Source organism: Mus pahari, chromosome 5, assembly GCF_900095145.1.
Source record: "Mus pahari chromosome 5, PAHARI_EIJ_v1.1, whole genome shotgun sequence".
NCBI classification, from domain to species: domain Eukaryota; kingdom Metazoa; phylum Chordata; class Mammalia; order Rodentia; family Muridae; genus Mus; species Mus pahari.
The window spans coordinates 53,159,486-53,185,933 of NC_034594.1; the positions used below are offsets into that span (position 1 = coordinate 53,159,486).

At 47.0% G+C, this 26,448-nt stretch overlaps 3 protein-coding genes across 7 annotated transcripts in view; 2 read left to right on the forward strand and 1 right to left on the reverse strand.

Moving 5' to 3' along the window:
- The first annotated feature begins 368 nt into the window (after positions 1-368).
- On the forward strand, positions 369-4,685 carry LOC110321210 (mitochondrial chaperone BCS1). Of its 3 annotated transcripts, none has more exons than XM_029538475.1 (8): positions 369-512; positions 1,717-2,109; positions 2,189-2,328; positions 2,495-2,689; positions 2,919-2,982; positions 3,208-3,377; positions 3,833-3,950; positions 4,066-4,657. In XM_029538475.1, the coding sequence occupies exons 2-8, from the start codon at positions 1,790-1,792 to the stop codon at positions 4,313-4,315; spliced, it is 1,257 nt and encodes a 418-aa protein (XP_029394335.1). In that variant the 5' UTR covers positions 369-512; positions 1,717-1,789; the 3' UTR covers positions 4,316-4,657. The 3 variants fall into 3 exon arrangements, with proteins under 3 accessions (XP_029394335.1, XP_021052993.1, XP_029394334.1); XM_021197334.1 differs by lacking the exon at positions 369-512 and adding an exon at positions 573-766 and having other exon boundaries at positions 4,066-4,685; XM_029538474.1 differs by lacking the exon at positions 369-512 and adding an exon at positions 619-886.
- A 1,029-nt stretch (positions 4,686-5,714) lies between these two features.
- Rnf25 (ring finger protein 25) lies at positions 5,715-13,049 on the reverse strand. 3 transcript variants are annotated; one of them, XM_021197333.1, is made up of 10 exons: positions 12,983-13,049; positions 10,732-10,806; positions 10,378-10,477; positions 10,217-10,284; positions 10,053-10,122; positions 7,857-7,928; positions 7,622-7,759; positions 7,201-7,290; positions 6,542-6,676; positions 5,715-6,369 (listed from the first exon to the last, which is right to left on the reverse strand). In XM_021197333.1, exons 1-10 carry the CDS (start codon positions 13,021-13,023, stop codon positions 5,791-5,793), a joined length of 1,368 nt encoding a protein of 455 aa, XP_021052992.1. In that variant the 5' UTR covers positions 13,024-13,049; the 3' UTR covers positions 5,715-5,790. The 3 variants fall into 3 exon arrangements, with proteins under 3 accessions (XP_021052992.1, XP_021052991.1, XP_029394337.1); XM_021197332.1 differs by having other exon boundaries at positions 7,201-7,293; XM_029538477.1 differs by having other exon boundaries at positions 5,740-6,369; positions 6,542-6,673; positions 7,201-7,293; positions 12,983-13,037.
- A 79-nt stretch (positions 13,050-13,128) lies between these two features.
- Stk36 (serine/threonine kinase 36) overlaps positions 13,129-26,448 on the forward strand; it is a 30,684-nt gene continuing 17,364 nt past the window's right edge. The window contains exons 1-11 of the mRNA XM_021197329.2: positions 13,129-13,271; positions 13,705-13,877; positions 14,801-14,941; positions 15,060-15,137; positions 17,199-17,329; positions 17,974-18,223; positions 19,377-19,470; positions 19,694-19,863; positions 20,001-20,188; positions 21,163-21,262; positions 24,703-24,846. Coding sequence (XP_021052988.1) covers positions 13,794-13,877; positions 14,801-14,941; positions 15,060-15,137; positions 17,199-17,329; positions 17,974-18,223; positions 19,377-19,470; positions 19,694-19,863; positions 20,001-20,188; positions 21,163-21,262; positions 24,703-24,846 — 1,380 coding nt within the window. The 5' untranslated portion in view covers positions 13,129-13,271; positions 13,705-13,793. The remainder of the gene's footprint in view (positions 13,272-13,704; positions 13,878-14,800; positions 14,942-15,059; positions 15,138-17,198; positions 17,330-17,973; positions 18,224-19,376; positions 19,471-19,693; positions 19,864-20,000; positions 20,189-21,162; positions 21,263-24,702; positions 24,847-26,448) is intronic.

Below are 26,448 nucleotides of genomic sequence, written 5' to 3' on the forward strand. Positions count from 1 at the left end.
GGCTTGGGATGATGCATCGTCACGATTACGGTCCTAAGGAGAGGCAGCGGATACCCGGGCGGGGCCCGGAGCTGTGACGCGACCGAGACGCCCGAGTGCAGCAGAGATGCGCCCGCGCCCCTCTCACCGGCGCGCTCCCCTCAGCACCTCCTCCCGCGGGCTCCACCTCCCGGGCCCACTCAAGCTGGAGCTAGAGAAACTTTTCCCTCCAGCTCGCAGCGCCCGCACTTCCCCTGGTTCCCGCCGACAGCCGCTCTCTCACCTTCTACCCTAGGGCTGGCGGGAGCTGCATCTCTATGGTCCGACTGGGACTGGCGCGGCTCCTCGGGGGCCTTTGATGTGGCCGCCCCCGGCCCAGGCGTCTCTAGGAATCTGACGGGTGGCCGTCGCTCTGTCTCCCTTCAAGGCCCGTGCTACTCTATGGTTTCCCCTCTGTGTCCTTGAGTACCCCCGTCTGAAGCCCCGGAACGGAACCATCGAGAATCGCAGGGAAGAGTGGCAAGGACTTCATGGTGGGTGTGGCAGGAAGTAGATGCAGCACTCCGGGGCGGGCCTAGCGGCGCTGCCTCCTAGTAGGCCCGGCGAAACCACCGAGTGTGAGGGCCAGAGAGTCATGGAGGGAAGGGGGCGGAGTGACAGATTTCTCCCGACCACGTTCCTGGAAGCGCGAGCTGGGCTGTATAGGGTGCCCAGGAGTCAGCTGCTGTGTGTCAGCATCCGGGAGCCGGGGGCCAGGAGATCTTCGTCAGTGGCTCTCCATGCAAAGGTGCTTTGGAATTCTGGATCACAGCTCCGAGCCTTAGCGGAGGTCACGGCTGTCAATTCACAGGTGGCCAGGCGTGCCAGGCAGAGGAGAAAGTGGAGGTGGAGGAGTGTTGCAGGAGAGGTGTGCTGAAAATAATTTGCCTTTTTGTCCCCTTGGGGATTGTCTTAAGTTAGGCTTAGTCACATCTTAATTGGGTTGAATTTGAAAAAGGCTCCGTGGAAGAAGTAGCCTATAAAAATCTCAATTAAAAAGAATGCCTGGAATAAAGAGGGGGTCATTCGGTACCAACAGAACTGAGTGAGCCAGAAGTAGGTAGTGATTTGCCAGTAAAGGTAGGCATTCTAATGTGGGCATCCCTGCGTATCCGGCTGTGGCATTTGAACCCAATGGGAGCAAGTCACCGAGGGTGCTGGCATACAAGTGACAGAATTGTAGCGCGGCTGGGATTGGTGAGTTTGGATGATGCAGGTGCTGAAGGTCCATTCAAATATCACCTCAAGAACCAAAATAACTTGCAAGAAATAGTTTAGGTGAGAAGTATTAAAAGTCTGTACAGGACATTAGGAACAGGGTGTAAGGGAGAGAATATTTGAAAGACATTTCTGATGGAAAAATCACCTTTGCTGATTCCATTCAATGGGGACCCATCTGTCTCAGCTCTTGCCAGGGACCAAAGTCTTGCCTTTCTAGTATCCTGGTGTGGAACTGGTGACATTGCCTTTTGGAATTAAGAAACTCTCCACAATGGTCTTCTGGCAAAAGGTCTATCTGAAGAGCAAAATGGATTGAAGAGCCTGGGGTGTTTGCCGTGGCATTCCAACACCGTTCCTACTCCACAAAAGGACACTGAGACACACAGTCCTGCTGACCCGTCCATCTTGCTTCTGTGGGAGGGGGCAGAGGAAGGTTGATTGGTCTAGTTTCTAAACTAGTCTTATGCTTTCTTCCAGTTCTGCTGCTCTCCATCCCTAGGTTTTGACACTGCCTCAGAGCCTGTAAGCATCTGTGTTTCTTCTTTCCAAGATGCCATTTTCAGACTTTGTTCTGGCCCTCAAAGACAACCCCTACTTTGGGGCTGGATTTGGGCTGGTAGGTGTGGGTACGGCTCTGGCTATGGCCCGGAAAGGAGCCCAGTTGGGTCTAGTGGCATTCCGGCGCCATTACATGATCACCCTGGAAGTCCCTGCCAGGGACAGAAGCTATGCCTGGTTGCTTAGCTGGCTTACCCGACACAGCACCCGCACGCAGCACCTCAGTGTTGAAACCTCATACCTTCAGCATGAAAGTGGCCGGATCTCCACCAAGTTTGAATTTATCCCCAGCCCTGGAAACCACTTCATTTGGTAAGATTGGACACTTAGGTAGGGCTCTGAGAGGGAGGATCGATGAAGGGAATTGGGTCACTTTAACAATTTTATTCAGGTATCAGGGAAAATGGATCCGGGTAGAACGAAACCGAGACATGCAGATGGTAGACCTGCAAACGGGGACTCCTTGGGAATCTGTCACCTTCACAGCCCTGGGCACTGACCGAAAGGTTTTCTTCAATATCCTGGAAGAAGGTATGAGATGGGACAGGCAGGCTGTGAGGAATGGGGAGGTTGGGCATCTGCTGCTTGGAGAGGAGGAATAAGGATCCGAGTCCTTGGGAGAAGGGTACCAGGTCAGAGCTCTACCTGACTGAAGCATCAGCATGATCAAGGGACTGTTTTACTTCCTCGCTCCCAGCTCGAGCACTGGCCCTGCAGCAGGAGGAAGGGAAGACCGTGATGTACACAGCTGTGGGTTCTGAATGGCGTACCTTTGGTTATCCACGCCGACGTCGGCCACTGGATTCTGTAGTCCTACATCAGGGTCTGGCTGACAGAATTGTCAAAGATATCCGGGAATTTATTGATAACCCCAAGTGGTACATTGACAGAGGTAAGCAGCAGCTGGAATCTAGGTGAGTTTGTAGCCAGGTGAAGTTACAGAAAATTCTGTAACTTCAGAATTTTTTCAGGTGAAAGGGAAAGAAAGCTCATCTATGAGAATATCTTTTTTTGCTTCTTGGACCAAAAGAAGCAGGGAACAGAACTGAGGGTAAATGTGGACACCTGGGCCAGAGTACATAATTCACTTTAGGTCTTGTTTATCCTGGTTATATCCCTAGGCATTCCCTACAGACGTGGCTACCTTCTTTATGGGCCCCCTGGTTGTGGAAAGAGCAGTTTTATGTGAGTAGTCAAATTCTCCTGACTCTGAGAAACAGCCTTTGCAGAAAAACTGGGCTGAAAGCATTAAGAGAAATGAATCTGGGAAGCACGAATCAGGATAAACATGAGATCCATAGATATACATCAAGTGGGTGGTATAGGAAACATAGGCCTTTTCAGCCTACCTCCCAGGACTCCTGAAGTCTTCAGGTTGCCTAGGACCTCCTTCCATGTCACTGTCCACAGAACAGCCCTGGCTGGAGAACTGGAACACAGCATCTGCCTGCTCAGCCTCACAGACTCCAGCCTCTCAGATGACCGGCTCAACCATCTACTGAGCGTAGCACCACAGCAGAGCTTGGTGCTCCTGGAAGATGTGGATGCTGCTTTTCTCAGTAGAGACTTGGCTGTGGAGAGTAAGTGTGGATGCCGGGGATGCAGTCTTTTGTTTTTAGTTCAGTGTGCGTGTGAGTGCAGGCGCATGCATGTGGAGGTCAGAGAACAATTTGAAGGCAGCTCTCATCTTGCACCCGTTGTCTCTCTTGTTGCCATACTCCTGTCTCTGCTTTCAACATGCCTTAATATTTAGGTGTGTGCTACCAGAAGCCACTGCATCCAGCAGTGTACTTGGATTCTGAGATCACACTTGGGTCTTTGGGCTTGTGTAGCTGTTTATTTGTTTTAACCACAGAGCTATTTTCCTGACCCCGGGAAGTAGTTATTTAAGACACTGAGGATCAGAAGTAAACAAGGAACATTTTTGGAGGCCTAAGTCAGCAACAAGAAGTGCTGATAAATAAGGAGTTAAAGTGGGGATTTGGGGCACAATTTTAACTGAGACACGACTTCTCACATTCCTGTTATCCTCTAGACCCTATAAAGTACCAAGGACTAGGTCGCCTCACCTTCAGTGGACTGCTTAATGCTTTGGATGGTGTAGCCTCCACTGAAGCACGAATTGTGTTCATGACCACCAACTACATTGACAGGTATGGAGACAGGAAGGCAAAGCTTCACATGTAGGCCTTGGGAGCGTTGGCGGGTTGGGGAAGACTGTCTCAGGAGCTAGCAGGACTGCTGGCTGTGACATGCTTTTCCTCTTAGGCTGGATCCTGCCCTCATACGTCCTGGGCGAGTAGATCTGAAGGAGTACGTGGGCTACTGCACACACTGGCAGCTGACCCAGATGTTCCAGAGGTTCTATCCGGGACAAGCGCCTTCTTTGGCTGAGAACTTTGCTGAACATGTCCTTAAAGCTACACCCCAGATTAGTCCTGCCCAGGTGCAAGGCTACTTCATGCTGTATAAAAATGACCCCATGGGGGCTGTTCACAATGTTGAATCTCTCAGGTGACCCACCAGGCCATGATCTGCTCTCAAAAAAATCCATAAATGCCTGTCACACTAATCAGACTTGGCCTTTCCTCCTCCGTTGCTGTGTTTGTACTTGAGAATAAATTGAGTTGCCATAGCAGGTGCTTACAAGATCTACATCTACAAATGATGGGGCCATGGCCTGAGCGAGGGAAAGGGGAATGAGTGTTAAGGGGAAATATACATGCAATCATGAAAGGCCACCCAAGTAAGATACAATGTTGCCCTGTGTTGTGGCACACACTCCCCTCGCCCCAATTTGTTTGTTTGTTTTGTTTTTGAGACAGGGTTCTCTGTATAGCCTGTCCTGTCCTGTCCTGTAACTTGCTCTATAAAGCTGGCTGAAGATCTACTTGCCTCTGCCTCCTGAGTGCTGGGATTAAAGGCATGTGCCACCACTGCCCGGCTATCTTATTACTCTTGATAGTCGCCTTGATCCATTTGTCCATCGTAGTTATTTCTTCTATTATAAATTAAGCTATTGTTACTTTGTTTTCCCTCTTCCCCCTCCTTCCTCCAACCCTTTCCATTTATTTCTCAAATGCGTGGCCTCTTATTTGTTTTACACACACACAATCTGTGTAATGTCACTTGTATTTCTCCTTGAGGAAATTTTAAATTAATTAATTAAATTATTCTTTGGGACCAGGCAGTTGAGCACTCAGGAGGCAGAGGCAGGCAGATCTCTGAGTTCCAGGACAGCCTGGTCTTCAGAGTGAGTTCCAGTACAGCCAGGGCTACACAGAGAAACCCTGTCTTGGAAAAAAAAAAAGAAAAAAGAAAAAAAAAACTTAAGATCTGGGCTGGAGAGATGGCTTAGCAGTTAAGAGCACTGACTGCTCTTCCAGAGGTCCTGAGTTCAATTCCCAGCAATCATATGGTGGCTCACAACCATCTGTAATGGGATCCAATGCTCTCTTTTGATGTGTCTGAAGACAGTGATGGTATACACATACACAGACACACAAAATAAGTAATTCTTAAAAAAAAAAAAAATCCTAAGACCAACCTGAACACCACAGCAAGGCTTTTTTCCCCCTTAAAACCACAAAAGGGCTTGGGATGTGGCTCAGTTGGTAGTATGCTTGCCTAGCATGTACAAACTGGCCATGGTGGCAATGGGCTGGAACCCTAGCACTCAGGAGGTAGAGACAGAAAGACCTGGAATTCTTCAGCTATATAAAGCTTGAGGCTACATGGTACCTTATTTTGAAACAACCAACCAGTCGGCTGAACAATGCATGCTATGTGCACAGACATCATCCTTCTCAGAACTGCCCACACTGGCAGGGAAGATCCTCTTCATCCTAGTGCCTTTGGTGAACAGACTTACAAGAAAGGTGGGAGCCCCTTACCATAAAGAGTCATACCACATAACCTAGATGCTGTTAAGCAAAGGTCAAATCTCTTTATTGCCTCCCTCCCACCCCAAATCCCTGTCCCCCAACAGTACTGCTAGGAACCTTCCTCAGAGTCCAAGCCCAGGGGCTCCCTGCGAGTACTAGACCGGTATGCTCCCTGGCCCCGAGGTAGGTGGGGATAGGAAGAACCCGGTGTACGGTTTTTGGAGCGTTCCCAGCGAGCACAGTCCCGAGTCCTGCGAGCTGAGGGGCCCTGCCAGCTACCAGGCCCCTTCTCCTGAGGATGACCTGTGAGCCCTTTGTTACGGGGTTCTGCCTTAAAGTCCACAGTCTCCTTGAGAGGCTTCTCAGGAGGTGGCAGTTCATGGATTTCACTGGTACCTTTTGGGGCGCAGCACTCCCCTCCTTTTGGGTGTCTCCGATCATACTGTCGCCAGGAGCCACGACCAGGTCGTGGAGGATCTAGCACGGATTTCTGGGTCTCACCCGGCCTCTGTTGATTTGGCCCAGCCCCCGAAGTCTTCTCATAGGCATACTGGGTAGCCATGGGTAGGGGAGTTGGCAGAGTTGATTGGGCAGCTAGGGAAGTAGATTGTTCTGCAGAAAGGGCATTAGGTGGCTGGGGTCCTCTGGAGACATCTACAGCTGACTCCGGCTCAAGAGCAGCAGGAGGCTGGAGAGAAGAGAGGCAGAGGTGATGCATCAAGGGGCACCATTCTCTACTATCAGCAGCCATCATCAACCTACAACCTTGCTAGCCGAGGGAAGCACACACTGGGGCCATGGCATTCATAAGAACGTTGGAGGCATTTGAGGCTAAAGGGGGAACCCTCCCCTTTCCTCACCTGCTGAAGGCTAATGAAGTATCGGTTCCGTTCAGCCTCAAGGTCAATGATGCCACCCTTTTCCTGCTGCCTCTGATACAGCAGTTTGAGCTCTTCCTGTTGGCGCAAGCTCTCTGCACTGGGTTGGTACAGCTCCTTGGAGGAAAGGAAGCAAATGGCAGGAGAAAAAGAAACTAAGTGAGAAAGACGGACAGATGACTTGAACCCTAACCCTTCTAGTCCTAGGGAACTGCACAAGGTTCTTGGTTTTTTGTTTTGTTTTAGACAAGAATTTCATATAGCCCAGAATGGTCTCAAACTTGACCTTGAACTGCTTATCCTTCCTGAGTGCCATGATTATGTGAGTGAACCACACCAGGTTTTTTTAATGCAGTGCTGGGGACCAAACCTAGGCTTTATGTGTGCTAGGCAAGTGCACCACCAAATGAGCCACATTCCCAATATTGAGTTCTTGGTTTTGTTCCTCAGAGTTGGGCTTCTGAAGCCTTAGCCTCCTGGGGGAAAGGGGGGTGGGGGTGGGGGTGGGGGTGGGGGAAGCTGTGGCTTTACAGAGTAGTCTTAAGCAAATCAAACCCAACTTCAGAGAATTCAGCAGAGACAAGATGCCATTTCTCTCTCCTTAGAGAAAGCCCGGCTTAGAGCAGAAGGAAGTCCCTTACCATGGGTTGTTGGGGTTCAGGGGCTGCTTTCAGCGAGGCAAGATCATACACAAGGGGCTCCCTGCACACAGGACACTGCACACCGACTGCCTTCTAAAACAAGAGAAGAAATTACATCCTGCTCCCTGTCAGCCAGCCTGGTCTTTGGAGGGCTGGGGTCAAAGGGCACAAGCGTTAGCTGATGCTCAGCAATGAGGCAGAACAGAGGAGGAAAGGGGAGAGGAGGAGAGGCGTGGAAATGCTGCAAAGCTGCGTGCAATATGTATGTCACTATATACAAGGATGCTGTTCTTCCTGGACAGGGGTAAGAATCTCAAAGGGATCTAGAAGTAAAAGGATGAAAGGCCACCAGAGTGAGGGATGGAAATGGAGATGAAAGTCTATGGGTACCAGGAGAGATAGTGGGTCTGGTGATGTCTACCTGCTTGGTGACAACATGCTGCCGCTCCTGTTCCTGTTCCTGTGTCGTCAGCTCTTGTTCCATGTGCTGGATGTACCTGGCAAGGCAATGGCAGTGAAAGTAGTGGTAACACGGTGTTTTGGTAAAGGCCTCCTTCTCCTGTAGGAAGACAGATGCACAGTCCTGTGTTAGTGTCCGCTCACTAGCCCTTCCCTGCCTGCACAAACTCCTCCCAGATCCCAGCTGAGAAACCCACCTGGAAACCATAGAGGCAGATGACACACTGACCGTGGGGAATGTTGTTATCCGTGAGAATCTCCTTCCCTTTCTGAAAGGAGAGAAGACGCTGGTGAAACACGGAGGCAGGAGACTGCGAACACATTCCACATACTTTTTCCAGGACTAGCTGGCTGGACGTGAGGGATGCCACCAAGCCTAATTTGTTACCTCCTGTTTATACATTCCTGTCCTGGTAATTTTCCTTGCAAGGATCCTCTCAGCACCTCCTCACTTGGCCTTCCTAGTTTCAATATCTAAGTCAATTACTTCTCTCACTAAGTCACATTTAATGTACTTAGAGATAAAAAATAATATACCTTAGAGAGAAAAAAAATACCCAAGACTCATCGTCACTGACATGTGGCATGGTAGCTTCAGCTCCAACATCCAGGAAGCTGAGGTAGGAGGATTGCTTTGAGTTTTGAGGCCAGCTTGGATTACACAGTGAGACTGTCTCAAAAGTACAAAACAAACCTAAACAAACACACCTCATTTTCATTGCCTCTTTTGTTTGTTTTGTTTGAATCAGGAGTCAGGCTTTGTTGCCTTGGCCCAAGTTCTTGGGCTCCAGAGATCCTTTTCCTTAAGATTTCCCTGTGCTAGCCTTATTAGCACACACCACTGAGCTGGGCCTCAGAGGCCCTTTACATTCTTCAAGTAAAATTCCCCCATGGGGCAATGCATTTGTTCAAATGGACAACCCAAATGGACAGCAATTAAAAGCATCAAGTTGCTCTATGAAACGTGCATTTGCACAGCTAACACTATGGAGTTCCAGAAGCTGCACTGGAGTCTGACCCAGGACAACTACATGCCCCCACCCATCTTCACCTTACTCTGAAGACTTTCCTTCATGAACCCCAAGTAGGAAACAAGGGTGACCATGCTTATGTGTTTTTAACCTCAAACAAGAAAAGTTACCTATGTATTTTGTTACTCGGCCTTTCTGTCATGTGAGTTGTTTACTTAACTAGAAAGAATATACAATTTTCTTTCTGTTTTCTAAAGACAGAGTTTGAGGTAGCCCAAGCCATCCTTGAACTTGCTGAGTAGCTAAAGGTGCTTTGAACTTATGGATTCTCTTGCTTCCACCTCCCAAGTGCTAGGATCACAAGTGTGCACCACTATGCATTGGCTTATAATACCAACTACCTGGGAGATAGGGACAGGACGTTCCAGGCTTGCTTAACCACTTTGTAACTCATTCTCAGAATTACAAAATTTTTAAAAATGTTACAGATATAGCTCAGCAGTAGAGCACTTGTCTAATATTTGTAAAGCCTTAGGTTGGAACCTCAGTACAGAAAAAAGAAAAAGTACTGAAATTGAAGCAGAGAAAATGCAGGGCATGGGGACACACGCCTTTGGGAGGTAGAGGCAGATGGCTCTCTCTTTCAGGCCAGCCAGAGATACACAGTGAAACCCAGTCTCGGTTAACTAGAATCATCTGAGAAGAACCAAAACTGAGAAAATACCTCCATAAAAATGGCCTGTAGGCAAGCCATTGTCTATGGCAAATGCCTAGCACAATGTAAGGCATTGATGACTGAGGGGGAACAGCTCAGACCATTGTCGGTGGGCCATCCCTTGGGATGGTGGTCCTGGGAGCTATAAGAAAGCAGGCTGAGCAAGTCAGGGTGAGTAAGCCAGGAAGCAGCATCCCTCCATGGCTTCTTCCTGCCTCCAGGGTCCTGCCTTGAGTTACTGCTCTGACTTCCCTCAGTCATGGACTGTCCTTGGAAGTATAAGATGAAATAAATGTTTTCTTCCCTAAGTTACTTTTGACCATGGTGTTTTTATCACAGCAACAGAAACCCTAACAAAGAACAAATATAAATAAATAAACAAGAGAGAAAAAAACTAATGAACAAAAAAACCCTGACAACAAGGTCAAAGAGAAGTACTTTTTCATCAAGATGCTTAGAACCGACAACCCCAGGGGGAGCTACTCAACTCTCTCTCTCTCTCTCTCTCTCTCTCTCTCTCTCTCTCTATATATATATATATATATATATATATATATATATAAACTTTATTTATTTTTATTTTTTGAGACATGGGAGTTATCTTTCTAGACTAATTGAGGCCTTATGCAAACACACACTAAATGTACTGGCTATAGATATAATGTTGCCTGGAAGGAAGAACATTTTACCAGGCCATCACACTTTACCTCAATGAGTTCATAGAGCATGGCAGTGCCTAGTCCTTCTTTGGCCACATGGCCCAGGGCCTGTGAGATCCTGGAAAAAAACCGAGAGGTCAATATTAAAGCGACCCCCTTCCTTCTGCAGGCAGAGCTGGATTCTGAATTGTCCCTGCTCCAACTAGCCTTACTTGTGGATCTGCTCATCTGAAAGTCCTCGAGGGTTACGGATGGAGATCTGTGGCACCTCGTGGGGATACTGATGCCGAAAAGCAACAAATAGTCATTAAAGTGATGCACTGTAGGGACTCTCCCCTCGCCTCCCTTCACTACTGTGCGGAAGAAGAGTCACCTGGACTGGGATCCGAAGAACCAGAGTAAAGCAGACAAACTGCGAATCTTGGACCTCTGCGGTGGCAGGGTGCAGAGTGATAAAGATCTCCCATGGTGATCTGCAGGTGGATGAAGTGAAGACGTGGGATGTGACTAGGCAGGGGCTTGAGAGCTAGGGAGGAGTGGGTGAGACAGTAAAGCAGGGAGAGGAATGCACGTGGGACTTGTTTCTCTGTGGGGGTGGGGGGAGGATTAAAGGAATAGTAGATAAACTTCACCTCTGTGAGGGGAGGCTCATAGTATCCTAAGTCCGGATTCTGTGCAGAACTCTCTCATGCCTGAGCCCCCTGCCCGCCCCTAGCTGAATACATACCTGCCATTCCCTTTCATCACCTGTAGCTCATCCAGATAGATAGACTCTAATACTTCAACTTCAGAGGGAAGAACCCTGGAGAGTAAGGGGGAGACTGAGTCACCATTGCAGCTCTCCCTGCTGAAGCTGCCAAGGCTGATGAAGACTTGACTTTAAAAAAACATCTGCCTGAATACATTCTCTGGCCAAATTATTCTTTAACACGGGGAAATGTTTCTTCAAGTAGTCAACTAGCCAGGTAGAAAACATGGGAATTAAATTTTTAGAGATCACACTGCTAACTTGAGAAAACACATTCTTAGAGATTTAAAACTAACCAAACCTTAACCCAGGAGGAATGGGACCAATCAGAGCCAGGTCCTGGCTCCCTGCTTAAATTTCTACAGCTTAAGTTATCCTTTAGTGGGATTCCTTCTGTCCTACATATATGACATCCATTCATTATTAACAAGATTATCAATACTACTGCTGCCTACCTATGCTACTGTTTAGCGCAGATCCCTGTGTTCTGGGTACTGCCAATAAACTTGCCAGTACCAGTCAGTCTAAACATCCTCAAAGGACATATCAGGTTGAACAGGTCTCGGTAATATAAAAGCTATATTGCATTAGAAAGAGTTATAGGCCTTGTAGCTAATAGTAGAGCAGAAACTATTTACCAAGCTATGTGGTCAGGTTACTTATTTTTAGAAACCTGAGTTTCACTGTCTACCACCTAGTGATAATACAGCATGTTCACTAGGGCTACTATGAGAGATAAATGATTTGTTTATATTAAAGTGCACAAATGTCTGAGCCACAGTAGCTAGTCTAAGTGATCTTTTCCCCCCTCCCTTAAAAAGGAAACAGAGAAGGGCAGTCTGAGGACTGGGTGTACACATAACCCTGGATGTCTAGTTAATCCTGATCAGAGTTCATGGTCCCGATATAAGTCAGAGGGTTCACATTTAAACATAGAAAAAGCAGTTGTAATGACATCGAAGAAGAGTGATTGTCCACAGCCCTACCCAGGTGATATGAAGCCTATATTCACTTTCTTATACATTTCCTCTCCATCTAGAGGTAGCACACCCCAGTATCACTTCTATAGTGATGGTTATTATTAGCATTCTTCTTAAAGCTTATTATTTTACTACTACTACTACTACTACTACTACTAATAATAATAATAAAAGACATTCTGGCTGCTATAGACCAGTGCAGTCAACACTATGCTGTCATGGCTCAGGTGTCCCTTCATAATCTTAGAAGTCACAACAGTGAAAAGCACTAGTCTGGCTGGGCTCCCTAAACCAACGTAACGTCGAGGTGCAGTCTCAGTTAAGACTTCCTTCAGTACTTTGCCCACCTTGGGTCACCTGAGCCTTGGATATAAGATACAGACTGGGAGTAAATAAGGTCATAGGTTACAGGTGAGGGTGGGGTGGGGTGGGGACGGGGGTCCGCAATAGGCTGTCCTAATACTAACAGTGTAAGGCCTTAACTCAAACAGATGTCCTTTGGACTACCTAGTCTCTTGAGGTCTTAATACTTCAGCAATTAATGAAAAGCAGGCTTATGCATATTACGAATCCATGGTGATCCATCTTCCCAACTACTCTATGAGGTAATGCCACACCCACTTTTTTTTTTTTTTTTTAATAGCTGACACTGACTCGCAGGAGCTAGCTGGTTTGGTCAGCATCACATCAAGCTAATTAAATATGGAGTGAGCACATTTTTATCTTATGTCCAAAACCCAAAGTCTTTAAAGGCTTTTGGTTTCTTATTAAGAATGCTCGAGAGAGTAGGAGGGCTTATGAGGGGAGGGGAGTAAGGCTTTTCTGACAATAGTTATTAGTGCTGTCAGGGATATGGGAAAATTGAGGAACGCGTAGGCAGAAATGGACTGGTCCAAGGGGCATGAGGAGGGCGTTCGTTCCGAGAGGCGGGAGGTGTGATGATTGCCATCCTCCAGGGCCCAGAAAATCACATCAGGGAGAAGTGGGGAGGGTTAGGCCCGTAGGAGGGGTCAATGGGGTCGATAAGGCGTGGGCCCAGCTGGCAAGGCTGCCTTAGACCCAGTTCCTTCTAAGATCAGCGTCCCTCCTCCCTCCGTTCCCGGTCCAGTAGCTCGCCTACGAAAGGATGTCTCTTCCATCCCTCGCCCCTTGATCCACCCTTTATGCCCGTGGTTCGGACGGTCCGAAGCTGTTGCTAGTTCCCGGCACCAGATCCAGGCAGCCAGCCAAAACCTATGACCCAAAGTTACCAGTCCTCTTCCCCAGCAGCTGTCGACGCAGACGCCGCCATGTCTTCTCCGGCTCTTGGCCGGAACCGGAAACACCTTTTGGGAAGTTAGAGGCGGAAAACAAGGGCGGGGCGGAGTAAAAGAAAGCCGGGGCCGTTTCTAGGCAACTGAAGACTCTAGATCCTTCGTGGGGCCCGCTAGCCAAGCGACAGAAGTGCCCTACAAAGTGCCAATGGGCAGTTTGCATCTGTCACACACCTCTGAGAGCTTTGTCCTTTAAACTTCTAATCAGTTCCACGGAGTAAAACTGGTAAGAGTGGGGAAACTAACGAGAGCATCATTGAGGAATGGAGAAAAGTAACGCAGGCAGCTGGGAGGGACCCAGCTAGAGGCCCCGAGCCGCCAGCCTGAACTCAGCCTGGGGAGCTTGGAGCATCTAGGACTGGGAGCAATTTAGGGGACCTCCGCTCGGGGGCCAGAGTGGCGGTGCTGAGCAAGCTGAGGGTGTCAGGAACCTGGGAGAGTTTAGAAGGAGCGTGTGAACATCGCTGGTGGAGAGGGGAAAGGGGACACCAGTGTGCTATGGGCACCTAGCCTAGGTGGGGAGGTGGGGGGGTCGGGGTGGGGGAGACACTCCTGATCATCTTTCCACCCTGGTCATGTTTATGAGGCCTTGGTTATTGTGAAAAATAGAAGAAAAGCAAGGTTGATAACATGTATCTTTCTCCCATGTTATGAGCCAGGCCTCCCAGATGTGTGGAACTCTCCCTGGATCTATAGCTCTTTGTCACCGTCTTCTTTCTACCTTCTGAGAGACCCCGAAACCCTTGCCATGGAAAAGTACCACGTTTTGGAGATGATTGGAGAAGGCTCTTTTGGGAGAGTGTATAAGGGCCGAAAAAAATACAGTGCTCAGGTAGATGACAAGGATATCTTTTAAGTGGGATTTGGTGACCCGCTTGTCCAATAGAAACGTGAGGCAGAAGGGTTGCACAGTGTGTAGTTCTAGAACCTGACACCAGCATACTTCCTAGGGTATATAGCCCAGAAACTTGATTTCTTGGAATCAGATCCCAGCTCAGAGCTAGAACAAACTACCTTACCATCCCATGCTTCAGTGTCCCAAACTGTACAATGGGGAAAGAGTGATAGGGTCTGACGATTAAATGTGTTTCACACTTAATCACTTAATACAATGCCTGACACCTACTGAACGACAAAAATTATCACTGTCCTTTGTATTACCTGAGAAAAGATAACACCTTGAAATCTGGTCTTCCATCTATACCTTTTCCTTCCCCTTTCCCCAAATCTCACCGTGAGTCCTTTGCTTAGATCAGAAAACCTTTCCCAGAGTTCCATCAAAGGAGTCTATTTGCCAGTAACTGTTTCCTTCTAGTGATGGGCTGACAAAGCCAGAGTAGATCCACAGTACCCTGGGGGAAAGTTAAGGTGAGGGGTTAAGTATATGTTCACATTTATACTAAGAGTTGGTCAAAAAGTATAACATCTTGAATTGTGGAGCTCTAAGATAAAACTTGAAATATTTCCAGAGAGAGAGAGAGAGAGAGAGAGAGAGAGAGAGAGAGAGAACACGAGTCCACCAGTAAGTTTTATTGGGGTTTCTTAAACAAGTATAAGTGAGGGTTTACTTACAGGATCAGAAATGACTCACAGACAGCTGTAACACCAAAGCCCGCCCCAGCATGTGTGATAGCTCATGCAAGCCAGACACCTCACACGTACAGACAGCCCTGCTTAGAGGCTGCCTGACAGAATGGAGAGTGTCTCTGGCAGTTCAGCCAGAATGGCCTTGACTCCTCCCTTTACCCATGACAGGTGGTGGCCTTGAAGTTCATCCCCAAACTGGGGCGCTCAGAGAAAGAGCTGAGGAATTTGCAACGAGAGATTGAAATCATGCGGGGTCTGTGGCATCCCAACATTGTGCATATGCTCGACAGCTTTGAGACTGACAAAGAGGTATGTTTTGACGGCATTGGGCTTGGGTCGCCTCTCTCCAAGCCCAAGGACCCCAGGCATTTCCCAACCACAGAGTGCACGACTGTTCTGTCAGTGTCATGCTGCCTTCTCCTCACAGGTGGTGGTGGTGACAGACTATGCCGAGGGAGAACTCTTTCAGATTCTGGAAGATGATGGAAAACTTCCCGAAGACCAGGTATGCTTCCTGGCTCAAATGTTCCCACACCTTGGATCTCTGTCTCGGTGAAGAGCTAGGATGCAAGCTAAGGGCGTCAAGAGTCTATTTATGTGTATGTGTGTGCATGTGTCTGTCTTTCATGTATGAGGGCATGTTTGTGTATGTGCACATATGTGTAGGTGCATGTGCTCACACATGTGCACGCATCTAGAGTCCAGAGGTTAAGGTTTCTGTCTTCTTCCAGTGTTTTCCATGTTTTGAAAGTCGATCTCTTACTGAGCCTGAAGACTATTGATGATTGGCTGGACTGGCTGGCCAGCAAGCTCTAGGGATCTGCTTATCTTTACCCCTTCCCCCAAACATCAGGGCTATAGATGTGAGACGCCAGGCCCAGCTTTTAACATAGATGCTGAGAACCCAAACTCAAGTCCTCATGATGGTGCAGTGGGCATTTCACCAGGAGAGCCATCTTCTCAGCCCTGACAATTTTTTATTTTATTTTATTTTATTTTATTTTATTTTATTTTATTAATGTGTGAGTCTCTGCTGCATGTATACCTGCAGGCCAGGAGAGGGCATCAGATCTCCTTATAGGTGGTTGTGAGCCACCATGTGGTTGCTGGGAATTGAACTCAGGACCTCTAGAAGAGCAGTCAGTACTCTTAGCCACGGAGCCATCTCTTCAGCCCCTGATAATTATTCTTCTTCTTCTTTTTTCCCCTTCGAGACAGAGTTTCTCTGTGTAGCCCTGGCTGTCCTGGAACTCACTTTGTAGACCAGGCTGGCCTCGAACTCAGAAATCCTCCTGCCTCTCCTCCTGAGTGCTGGGATTAAAGGCGTGCTTCTGACAATTCTTCTTAAGTGTGTTTTTTATTCTATTTTAATTAAATTGTATGTATGTAAGTACACTGTAGCTGCCTTCAGACACACCAGAAGAGGGCATCGGATCCCATTATAGAAGGTTGTGAGCCACCATGTGGTTACTGGGAATGGAACTCAGGACCTCTGGAAGAACAGTCAGTGTTCTTAACCACTGAGCCAACTCTCCAGCCTGAGTTTAGTTTCTTCATTGGTAAAATGAAGATAATAATAATATCTACCTTGTAAGGCTATTTGAAGATTAATAGTTTAATTCATAAAAATGATAAATAGCTACTATTAATGTTGTGGATATTGGTCATGGTTATTATGCCCTTAAGGAAGAATGGCCAGTTTTAGAGCAGTAAGAGAAGCTTACCATTAGGCGAGGATTCACCCTTAGGACCAAGAGGCTGGTAATAGGATTTGGTTGAAAAGTGTCCCTACAATCACCCTAGGGGTCTCTTTATACTCTTTAGTAGGTACCCTCCAACCCCAGAAATCTTATCACTGCCTGTAAGTAGTCACCTTAACCCAGGGCTGTGTGGCTCAATTGGTAGAGTACTTGCCAGCATACCTTAAGCTCTGGGTTGGATTCCCAGTACTCATAAAACTGGACTTGGTGGCACATACATATAGTCTCAGCACTGGTGAGAAAAAGGCAAGGGAATCAGAAATTCAAGGTCATCCTCAGATACATAGTGAGTTCAAGGCCAGCCTGAGGTCTGTGAGACTCAACTAAACCCCACTAAACAAAAATCGTTATCTTCCTGACTTGTTTGCCTTGTTTGAGGGATCGTGTATCTTGAGATAAGGCAGTTTCCCTTATTTAAAGCAGTTGATGTGCACAAACTATTTCCCTCATGCCAGGCGCCCTTCTGACGATTGATTTCCATGCTTTCTGTCCGTTATCTACACTCTAGCCCTGGGCGGTGTGCACTGTATTCTCACCTTATAGATGGCGACTCCGGGAAAGCACAAAAGAACTTGTTCGTGGTCATGCAGCCAATAAGAGAGATACAATAGATTTTCCTTGAATAAATGAGTGAGCAGATAAAAGGACGAATGAAGGGGAACAAAAACCAAGGAGGCCATAGAGAACTGTGAAGTTCTAGAAGAGAAGGAAAGAACAGAAAATCGCATCAGCCTCAGCTCCGGACGTCTTTGGCTTGCCAGCTAGCTCCATCCTCTGACCTTGTCTCTCACTTGTCTGACCCCTAGGTTCAGGCCATCGCTGCCCAGTTGGTGTCAGCCCTGTACTATCTGCATTCCCACCGCATCCTACACCGAGACATGAAACCGCAGAACATTCTTCTCGCCAAGGGTGGTGGCATCAAACTTTGTGACTTTGGGTAGGGTTTCTAAGCTTCCATCTGGGCTGCTTCTTCAGGGAGTCGTAGACTCTCCACTGGCCTTACATAAGAACCGTACTCCAGCTCGTGTTAGAGTCAGAGCTGGAGGCCAGGGCTTTGGCTGGCCCTTTGGAACTAATTGATGGTACTGTGTCTCCTTTGGTTCAGGTTATCCCATAGTTAACACATAGAAAGAGGCCAGATTTAAACTCATTATGGACCTCATTATGGAACTCACTATGTAGACCAGGCTGGCCTGGAACCCAGAGTTCCACAGGCCTCTGCCTCCCAAGTGCTGGAATTAAAGGCATGCACCACTGACCAGCTTAATTTTCTTTTTAAAAATATGTATGTATGTATGTATGTATGTATGTATGTATGTATGTATTTATTTATTGTAATATGAGCTGTGGGGACCCATGTGACATGGCATGCTTACAGGGGCCAGAGGACAACTTGTAGGAGTCAGTTCCCTCCTTCTACCACGTGGGTCCTGGGGGTAGAACTCAGATCATCTGGCATGATGGCAGATACCTTTACCACAGAGCCATCTCATCAGCCCCTGTCCACAGGTGTACTTTTCCAGATATGAGTTGGTCACGATGACCCTTTTCTTTTGTATTTCCATCCTGTCACCTCTACAGATTTGCCCGAGCTATGAGCACCAACACCATGGTGCTGACGTCGATCAAAGGCACACCACTCTATATGTCTCCAGAGCTGGTGGAGGAGCGACCATATGACCACACAGCAGACCTCTGGTCTGTAGGCTGCATCCTGTATGAGCTGGCTGTCGGCACGCCTCCCTTCTACACCACCAGCATCTTTCAACTGGTTAGCCTCATTCTTAAGGACCCTGTGCGCTGGCCCTCCACCATTAGTTCTTGCTTCAAGGTAATGGAAGGGAAAGAGGGGATGACTATGTCTATGTCAGGGACCTGCCAGTCTCTATCCCCACCCTTTTCCAAAACCTTTCTTCCAAAGTTGGTGCAGGCCCAACAGCTTTGCTTTCCTACTGCAGGTGCGTAGTCCCAGGAGGCTACTCTGAGTCTGTTCTAAGGTCTGCCAGATTTAAGGGTGGTAGCTCCTGCAGCCTGTGCCGACTAGGATGGAAGGGGACACGTTTCCCCCTAACTTAGATAGTTGTGGATGCTCCAGTCATTTTCAAACAAGTTAAATAAAGGAGCTTTAAATGTGGGAACTACACCTAGAACATTCGTTCCTCCTCAGGCAGCTTTGCAGGAACCTTCAGGGACAGTTGCAGTTCCTCCAGTCACCAGTGTCAGCAGGGTGCTCACAGCCATAGCACCTTCTCTTCTGTTTCGGTTTATTTATTTAGTTTTACTTTTATTTAAGTGTGTGTGTATTACTGCAGGTGTCCTTGAAGGCTCCAGGTGTCAGATCTCCTGGAGGTGGGGTTACAGCCAGTTGTGAGCTGTGTGGTATGGGCACTGGGAACCAAACCCCCATCTTCTGGAAGAAGAACAGTGAGTGCATCCAAGCACTGAGCCATCCAGCCATCAAGCACCCCAGCTCCTACCTTCTCTTCTTGTTTCAGATCTAATTAAGGGTTTCATCCTAACAGATAGACCCTTTCCATCCCTCCCCGATCTGAACATTCACTGGAAGATTTCTGTGTTTGAGTGTTCCCAAATACATCTTTGAACCATTGCTTGTGTGTGCTTGTGTATGTGTTTAACTGTACATACATGCATCTGTCCACACCCACCCACAGGCCACCCATGACTATGGATGTCTGCTTTCTGGATTTGACTGTGCAGGTGCCATCCCCACCTTCCAGATTTTTCTCCCTACTCCACAGAGTTGGTAACTCAGGGATTTGTTTTTGCTCGTGGATTATGTGAATAACAGTCATGGCTCCCTAGGAGATGAAGGCAGCGGTCTGCCTGGGATCCTAAGGAAAGCATTGTTAAGGTTGTATTTGGGCTGCATTAAGAACAGATACAGGAGTCTGCTCATCAGTACTGCTGAGAGGATAGGGAGAGCCTGGAGGGAAGGGCCAGTAAAGTTTGATTTCTCTCTGCAGAATTTCTTGCAGGGGCTGCTCACCAAGGACCCCCGGCAGCGTCTGTCCTGGCCAGACCTCTTACATCACCCCTTTATTGCCGGCCGTGTCACCAGTGAGTCATCAGAGTTCCTGGTTTCTTCCCTCCCCACTCTCTGGATGCCACACCTCTTTCCTCCCCCAACTTGGACTTTTTCCTCCTTAAGCCTTTATCACTCCTGATTTTTGTCAAAATGGCCTCTTCCCATGGAGGCCTAGAGACACTGATGTGTCCCTTGCCAAGTAGACTTGGTGGCAGCAGCCCCAGAACAATCATGTCTTCTCTTCCCTCTATGCAGTAATAACTGAACCAGCAGGCTCCAATTTGGGCACCCCATTTACTAGTCGCCTACCCCCAGAACTTCAGGTCCTAAAGGATGAACAGGCACATCGGCTTGCACCCAAGGGTAGCCAGTCTCGCATCCTGCGCCAGGCCTGTAAACGCATGGCTGAAGAAGCCAAGCAAAAGGTGTGTGGGTCCGAGAAAAATATATAACACAAGCAGGCTAGGGATGGGGCAGGGTTGAAAGATGCAACTTTTAGGGAATTAGCAAAAAGATAGGAAGAGCACAAATAGGTCTCTTGTCTCCTACCCACCTCGAATAGGAAGACCAGAATGCAGGATCTACCCTTGAACAAGAAGACAGGCTCAGCAAGGTGACACCCAGCATAGCCCCCATGCCTGGACTAAAGGCCACTCCTCAGGAGTCAAGCCTCTTGGCTGGTATACTGGCTTCAGAAATGAAGAACAATTGGGAAGACTGGGGGGCTGGAGAAGCACCCCCTACCTCTCGGTGAGAAGGCTAAAGCAGCTTGTGTGTGTGCATGTGTGGGATTTTCAGCAGAACTCTTGATAATCATGGTAAATGTGAAATGGCTCCGTCATTAGCCATGGCCTAAATTGAGGTAGGGCTTTGGGAGTGTGAGTCCTAGGTTCTTGGGTTCTAATGCTTTCTGGCTTAGTTTTCTCTTTTAGTTTTGTTTTATGTGTATGAGTGTTTTGCCTGCATGTATGTCTGTATATCACGTGGATATAGTGTTTTTAGAGGCCAGAATAGGGCATTAGCTCCTCTAGGACTATAATTATATACAGTTGTGAGCCACCATGCTGAGAATTCAATTGTAGCATCTGGAAGAGCAGTCGGACCTCTTAACCACTGAGACATCCCTCCAGCCCTCTAATCATTTCTTTTCTTTTCTCCCTCTCCCTCTTTCCCTCCCTCCTTCCCTCCCTCTCTCTCTCTTTAAGATTTATTTATGTATGTGAGTACACTGTTGCTCTCTTCAGACACACCAGAAGAGGGCACCAGATCCCATTACACATGGTTGTGAGCCACCATGTGGTTTGCTGGGAATGAACTCAGGACCTTTGGAAGAGCAGTCAGTGCTCTTAACTTCTGAGCCATTTCTCCAGCCCCTAATTATTTCTTGGTTCAGGAAACTTGAGGATTTTGTCTCTATGTCAGTTGTACTTTGAAAGGATAAGAACCATTTCTGTCCAAAAGGGAAGATTATTTGAATGGAAAATCATAGAATAAAAAAACAAATCTATGCTCGATAGTAGATCAGACTGGGAGGGCAGTAATCTATGTGTGGATGTTAACACATACTGTACTGACCACATCCCATAACCCTCCAAGAAACACCCTCTATCCACGTGTATGACCAGTTCCTCTAGACTCTTTCCTGAGCCTGGAGGGAGGTACAAGGCAGTGAGCCTTAAGCCTCAGGTCTGGAAGGCATCTTACGCCTCTGCTTGTTTTGGCAGGGAAAACCACATCACCCTGGAGTGTGAACAAGCCTTCCTAGAGCTGAGGCCAGAGGCAATGGGCCGGCGGAGCACTGATGTAGTGGATCCTGAAAATGAGGTGAGGCATTAGATCTAGATGCATGATTTTTAGAGCAATATTAGCAATACGTATAAGCTCCAGTAGTGTTAAAGATAGCCTTGTTAACATATTATGTGAACATGTAATTCTCAGAAATTAGAGACTCTCCTGAGCCTAAGAATATCCAGCTAGCCTGGGCTACATAATAAAACCTTATCTTAAAAACAAAACAAGCCAGGTGGTGGTGGCACACGCCTTTAATCCCAGCACTCGGGAGGCAGAGGCAGGTGGATTTCTGAGTTCGAGGCCAGCCTAGCTACAAAGTGAGTTCCAGGACAGCCAGGGCTACACAGAGAAACCCTGTCTTAAAAAACCAAAAACCAAACCAAAACAAAACAAAAACAAACAAAAAAACAAAAGCCAAACCAAACCAAACCAAACCAAAACATAAATACAGATGAAGATCTCTGTTGAACCACACTGCACTTACAAAGATGGCTCCCATTACTAATCTGTCTCCTTTCAAGCTTCAAGCTTTCTGACTGTCACACACATGTACATACATGTACATGTGCAGTTTGGCTGTCTCCTATGTGTGTTGCCTTACATTGTGCCTCTGTTAGCATATGATCTATTTTAGACCTTGATTCTATATCACAGCACGTATTTCTTCTTCAACCTTTTGTGTCTATTGTAGAGTTGTAATTTTTATATTTTGAAATAATTTCAGTTTGTATCATGGGGCTGGAAAAGTGGCTCAGCGGTTAAGAGCACTTATTTTTGCAGAAGCCCCTGGTTCGATTCCTACTACCCATGTGGTAGCTGGCTCACAGTCATCCGCAATTCCAGTTCCAAGAAATCCACTACCTTCTCTGACCTCCTCAGGCATCAGGCATGTGCATGGTATGTAGATACACATGTGCATGGTGTGTAGATACACATGTAAGCAAACACATTGAGACAATAATAATGATAATTATGAGACTATATAGAATTCCTTTATAGCCTTACCCTTATCTCTGTCTTCTTTGTGCTACCAAGACAGAATACCAGAGACTGGGTAGAGGCTATGCGGTCAGAGGTGAACTGCTCATTCTGAATGCTGGCAGGCTCATTCTCTGTGCATCTAAGATGCCTCGAGCGCCACATCCTCTGTAGGAGAAGATGCAAGTTTCCATGGTGCAGAATATCAAAAGAGAGAGGTTCTCACTATGTAGTTCAGGCTGTCCTTGAATTCAGATTTCTTCTTATTTCAGCCTCTAGAATGCTGGGTTTATAGGTGTGGGCCTCCAGGCCCAGCTCTGGAAACAATTTTTAAAAAATTGTTATGGTGTTTTGCCTGCATGTTTGTCTGTGCACCACATACATGTGTGGTGCCTATGAAGGCCACAAGAAGGGCATTGGATCCCCTGGAACTAGAGGTACAGATAGTTTTGAAGCCCATGTAGGAATTGAACCCAGGTCCTCTTGAAGAACATCTAGTGTTCTTAACCACTTAGCCATTGATCTAGGCCCTGGAAATAATTTTTATAGCAGCGTTAATCAGTTTGTGGTATTGGAGCTCATGGTTAAGAAAACAAAACAAACATAAAACCCTCCCCTTAGGATCCACCTCCCTGTCACCAGTTTGTCCTATTTGCTATATGAGTCTGCATGAATTGGTGGACACACTATCTTCTGCAGACATGTCCTTCTACTTCAAAATACTTGGTGCATATTTCCTAAGAGTAAAGTCATTCCCTTACACAATCACAGTCAGAGATTCCACAGTGAACTGGGGGTGACACCTGGCTTTAAACCTAGCACTTAGGCCGGGCAGTGGTAGCATGCGCCTTTAATCCCAGCACTTGGGAGGGAGAGACAGGTGGATTTCTGAGTTTGAGGCCAGGCTGCTCTACAGAGTGAGTTCCAGGACAGCCAGGGCTACACAGAGAAACCCTGCCTGGAAAAACAAACAAACAAACAAACAGCAGAGGCAGGCAGATCTCTATGAGTTCAAGACCAACCTGATCTACATAGAGGATTTCAGGACAGCCAGGTCTACTGTATCAAAAATTTAAAAAAGAAAGGAAAAGAAATGTCACATCAATATTGTACTGTTATTGTAACAACAATAAATAGATAAGTAAACTAATTATTCTCCATATTCACATTCTTCCTGTTGCTCCAATTGCACTTAATTTTTTTTTCCTCTTGAGGGTTAGAGAGATGACACAGCAATTAAGAGCAATGGCTGCTCTTCTAAGAGGACGGGTATTTGGTTCCCAGCACCCACATGTTAATATGTCTGTAATTCCATTTCAGGGGATCTGATACCTCCTGGCTTCTGCTGGCATGAGGAATGTACAACAGTGTAATTGTATACGTGGGCAGAACGCCCACACATAAAATAATCACATATTAACAGTGTTTTCCTACACTAATAAGCTCACAGTCTTAGAGACTCAGGAGCAAGGTTCAGCTCTAGTGAAGATGGCACTGCTAATAGCCTCACCATAGCAGGGGCCATGGAAGGAGGAGTACATCTCAGCCTAGGAGCCAGAGATGCTGGGTGAAGCCTGCTCCAAAGTTTTATAATAATCTTCCTTCGAGCCAGATGGTAGTGGTACACCCCTTTAGTCCCAGCACTGGGGAGGCAGAGGCAGGCTGATCTCTGAGTTCAAAACCAGCCTAGTCTACAGAGGGAGTTGCAGGACAGTCAGGGCTACCCAGAAACTGGGTCTTGAAAAACCAAACCGAACCCTAACCAGCATTCCAGGAAAAAGACTGTTCCTGTCTGGGAGTTTGCTCAGCGGGAGAGTGCACACTGCTTGCCTTGGACATACAAGGCTTTCCATTCAGACCCTACTACAGAGTGGAGAGTGCAGGGGAAGGGAGATCTCAATGCCTTCTGCATGGTGGTGTCCAGTTTTCCTAAGCACCTTCCACTAGGCTTCATCTCTTGAAGGTCTCAGCATCTCTAGATGCTACCACGCCGAGACCAGGACTTTAAAACTTGACTTTAAAACTTGAACCTTTAGGAGAAGTGTGCCCAGCCAGAACAATACATAAGGAAGTTGTTTTGTAGTGTTCTTCAATTTTTTTTCATGATTATGTTCAGCCTATGTAGGAATCCGATACAAGGTAGATCCTCAAGTCCTATGATCAATAACTTCCTAGTTCCTAATAGAGACAGACCATGGTTTGTCATTCCATGCCCAACTGGCTTCCTAATATTTTATCATTATCAGCCATGGTGCCTGGACACCTTTTTAGGTAGCTCTTTATGCACGTACCCCAGTGCTGCACAGGAACTTTTCAAGACCCCTTAAATATTGCCCATTGTGTCTTTTCTGACAGTGTCTGAAGATATATACCTATGCTGAAGCAGCCCCTGGCTGCTTATTGTTACTTCATAAGCCTCCCAGGTTCTAATTTCGGGTTGAGAGCACTATGACTGCAGCACTCACTCCTCTTGACCTTTCTCTCCCAATGCCCAGGAGCCTGACAGTGATGATGAGTGGCAACGCTTACTAGAGACCACCGAGCCTGGGCCTGTGCAGCTGAAGTCCCCCCTCACCCTGCTGTGTAATCCTGACTTCTGCCAGCGCATCCAGAGTCAGCTGCGTGGGACTGGCGAGCAGGTAAGAAGCAGAGGATGTCAGAGATGACATCACGCCATAGGGAGACAGAGGAGCTGTCCTTTTCCAGTTATTTCAAGGAGGTTAGAATGTAGGTGTATCTGCCTCTGAAACAAAAATATAGCTAGCCATGGTATCAACTCACCTTCATATGATTGTGTCCAGCCTATACATAAATCCTACACAATTCTCTTTCTGAAGGGAAAAAATATCTGAGTAGAACGGGAACTTTTTCATAGCAAATACTGTAGGCATCATGAGCTGAGAGGCTAAATGGAGGCTCTTTTGTGCTTATACAGTGAGAAAACCATAGTTTCATAAAACTATCATAGACAGCCGGGCGTGGTGGTGCACGCCTTTAACCCCAGCACTTGGGAGGCAGAGGCAGGCAGATTTCTGAGTGCGAGGCCAGCTTGGTCTACAAAGTGAGTTCCAGGACAGCCAGGGCTACACAGAGAAACCCTGTCTCGAAAACAACCAAAACAAAACAACAAAACAAAACAACAACAACAACAACAAAACTATCATTGACAAAGTTAAAATATAGTTACCCCAGGATACAGTATTTTATACCACAGATATCTAATGGGATGAGTGACTTTTGGGTTTTTGTTTGTTTGTTTTTCAGGGGCAACATTTTAATTAGCATTAAAAGTTAGGCTCCTTCTTTCATCTTTGCATCTTTCCATCTTTGCATCTCCAAAACCGTGTTCTTCCCTCCCAGAAACTTTGAAAAGTATGGTTTCTCTTTATTTCCCCCTTGCTACTCCATTTGTCGTATGTATCAGTGTATAAGTACACGTGTGTGCCTGTGCATGTGGAGGTCAGAGGTCAGTGTCAGGCACCTTCCTCTGTCACTCTGTCTCGTGTCTGTTTTGAAACAGGAGCTTGTACTGAAGCTAGGACTCACTAATCCAATAGACTGGCTGGTCAGCCAGCCTCAGGGGGTCCTCCTGACCTTGTCCTCAGCTCTGATTCGATTGGCATGCTGCTCTACCCAGCTGTTTACACAGATGCTGGGAATATAAACACAGGTCTCCATGTCTGTACAGTAAGAATTATGTAGGTCTGGCTGTCCTGGAACTCACTGTATAGACAGGGCTGACTTTGAACTCACAGAGATCTGCTTGCATCTGCCTCCCCAGTGTTGGAACTAAAGGCATGTATCACCAGGAGTGACTTGTCTTTGAGGTTTATTTGTGATACAGCACAGAGCAGTATTTTGTTCATTCTTATTTACTTAGTTATTTTGTGATGCTGGGATGAACTCAGGGGCTTGCATGTTCTAGAAAAGCACTCTTCCACTGAGCCTCTTTAACAAAAAATGACATTTATGTATTTGTGAATAGATAGGGGCACTTGTGCCATGGCACAGGTTTGGGGGTGACAATTTGCAGGAGTCGGACCATCTGGGTACCAGCAACTGAATTCAAGTCACCAGACTTGGCAGCAAACACCTTTCCTCCCTGAGCCATCTCACTGGTCCCAAGCCTTTCACGTTTTACTGCTGGTTACAAATAACATGGTCTTCATCCATTTACAACCTGATGGCCATTGGTTTGTTTCCACAGTTTTTCTTCTTGAGACTGAGAGTATGTGGCCCAG

What these genes read in the sequence shown, in the direction of transcription:
- LOC110321210 (XM_029538475.1), top strand. Translation starts at nt 1,790, where the DNA reads ATGCCATTTTCAGACTTTGTTCTGGCCCTCAAAGACAACCCCTACTTT. An exon ending in TGTGGAAAGAGCAGTTTTAT is followed by an intron (nt 2,983 to 3,207) that starts GTGAGTAGTCAA and finishes CACTGTCCACAG; the next exon opens with AACAGCCCTGGCTGGAGAAC. An exon ending in TAGAGACTTGGCTGTGGAGA is followed by an intron (nt 3,378 to 3,832) that starts GTAAGTGTGGAT and finishes GTTATCCTCTAG; the next exon opens with ACCCTATAAAGTACCAAGGA.
- Rnf25 (XM_021197332.1), bottom strand. Translation starts at nt 13,023, where the DNA reads ATGGCGGCGTCTGCGTCGACAGCTGCTGGGGAAGAGGACTG. An exon ending in TTCTTCGGATCCCAGTCCAG is followed by an intron (nt 10,285 to 10,377) that starts GTGACTCTTCTT and finishes TTTCGGCATCAG; the next exon opens with TATCCCCACGAGGTGCCACA. An exon ending in TCAGATGAGCAGATCCACAA is followed by an intron (nt 10,123 to 10,216) that starts GTAAGGCTAGTT and finishes GTTTTTTTCCAG; the next exon opens with GATCTCACAGGCCCTGGGCC.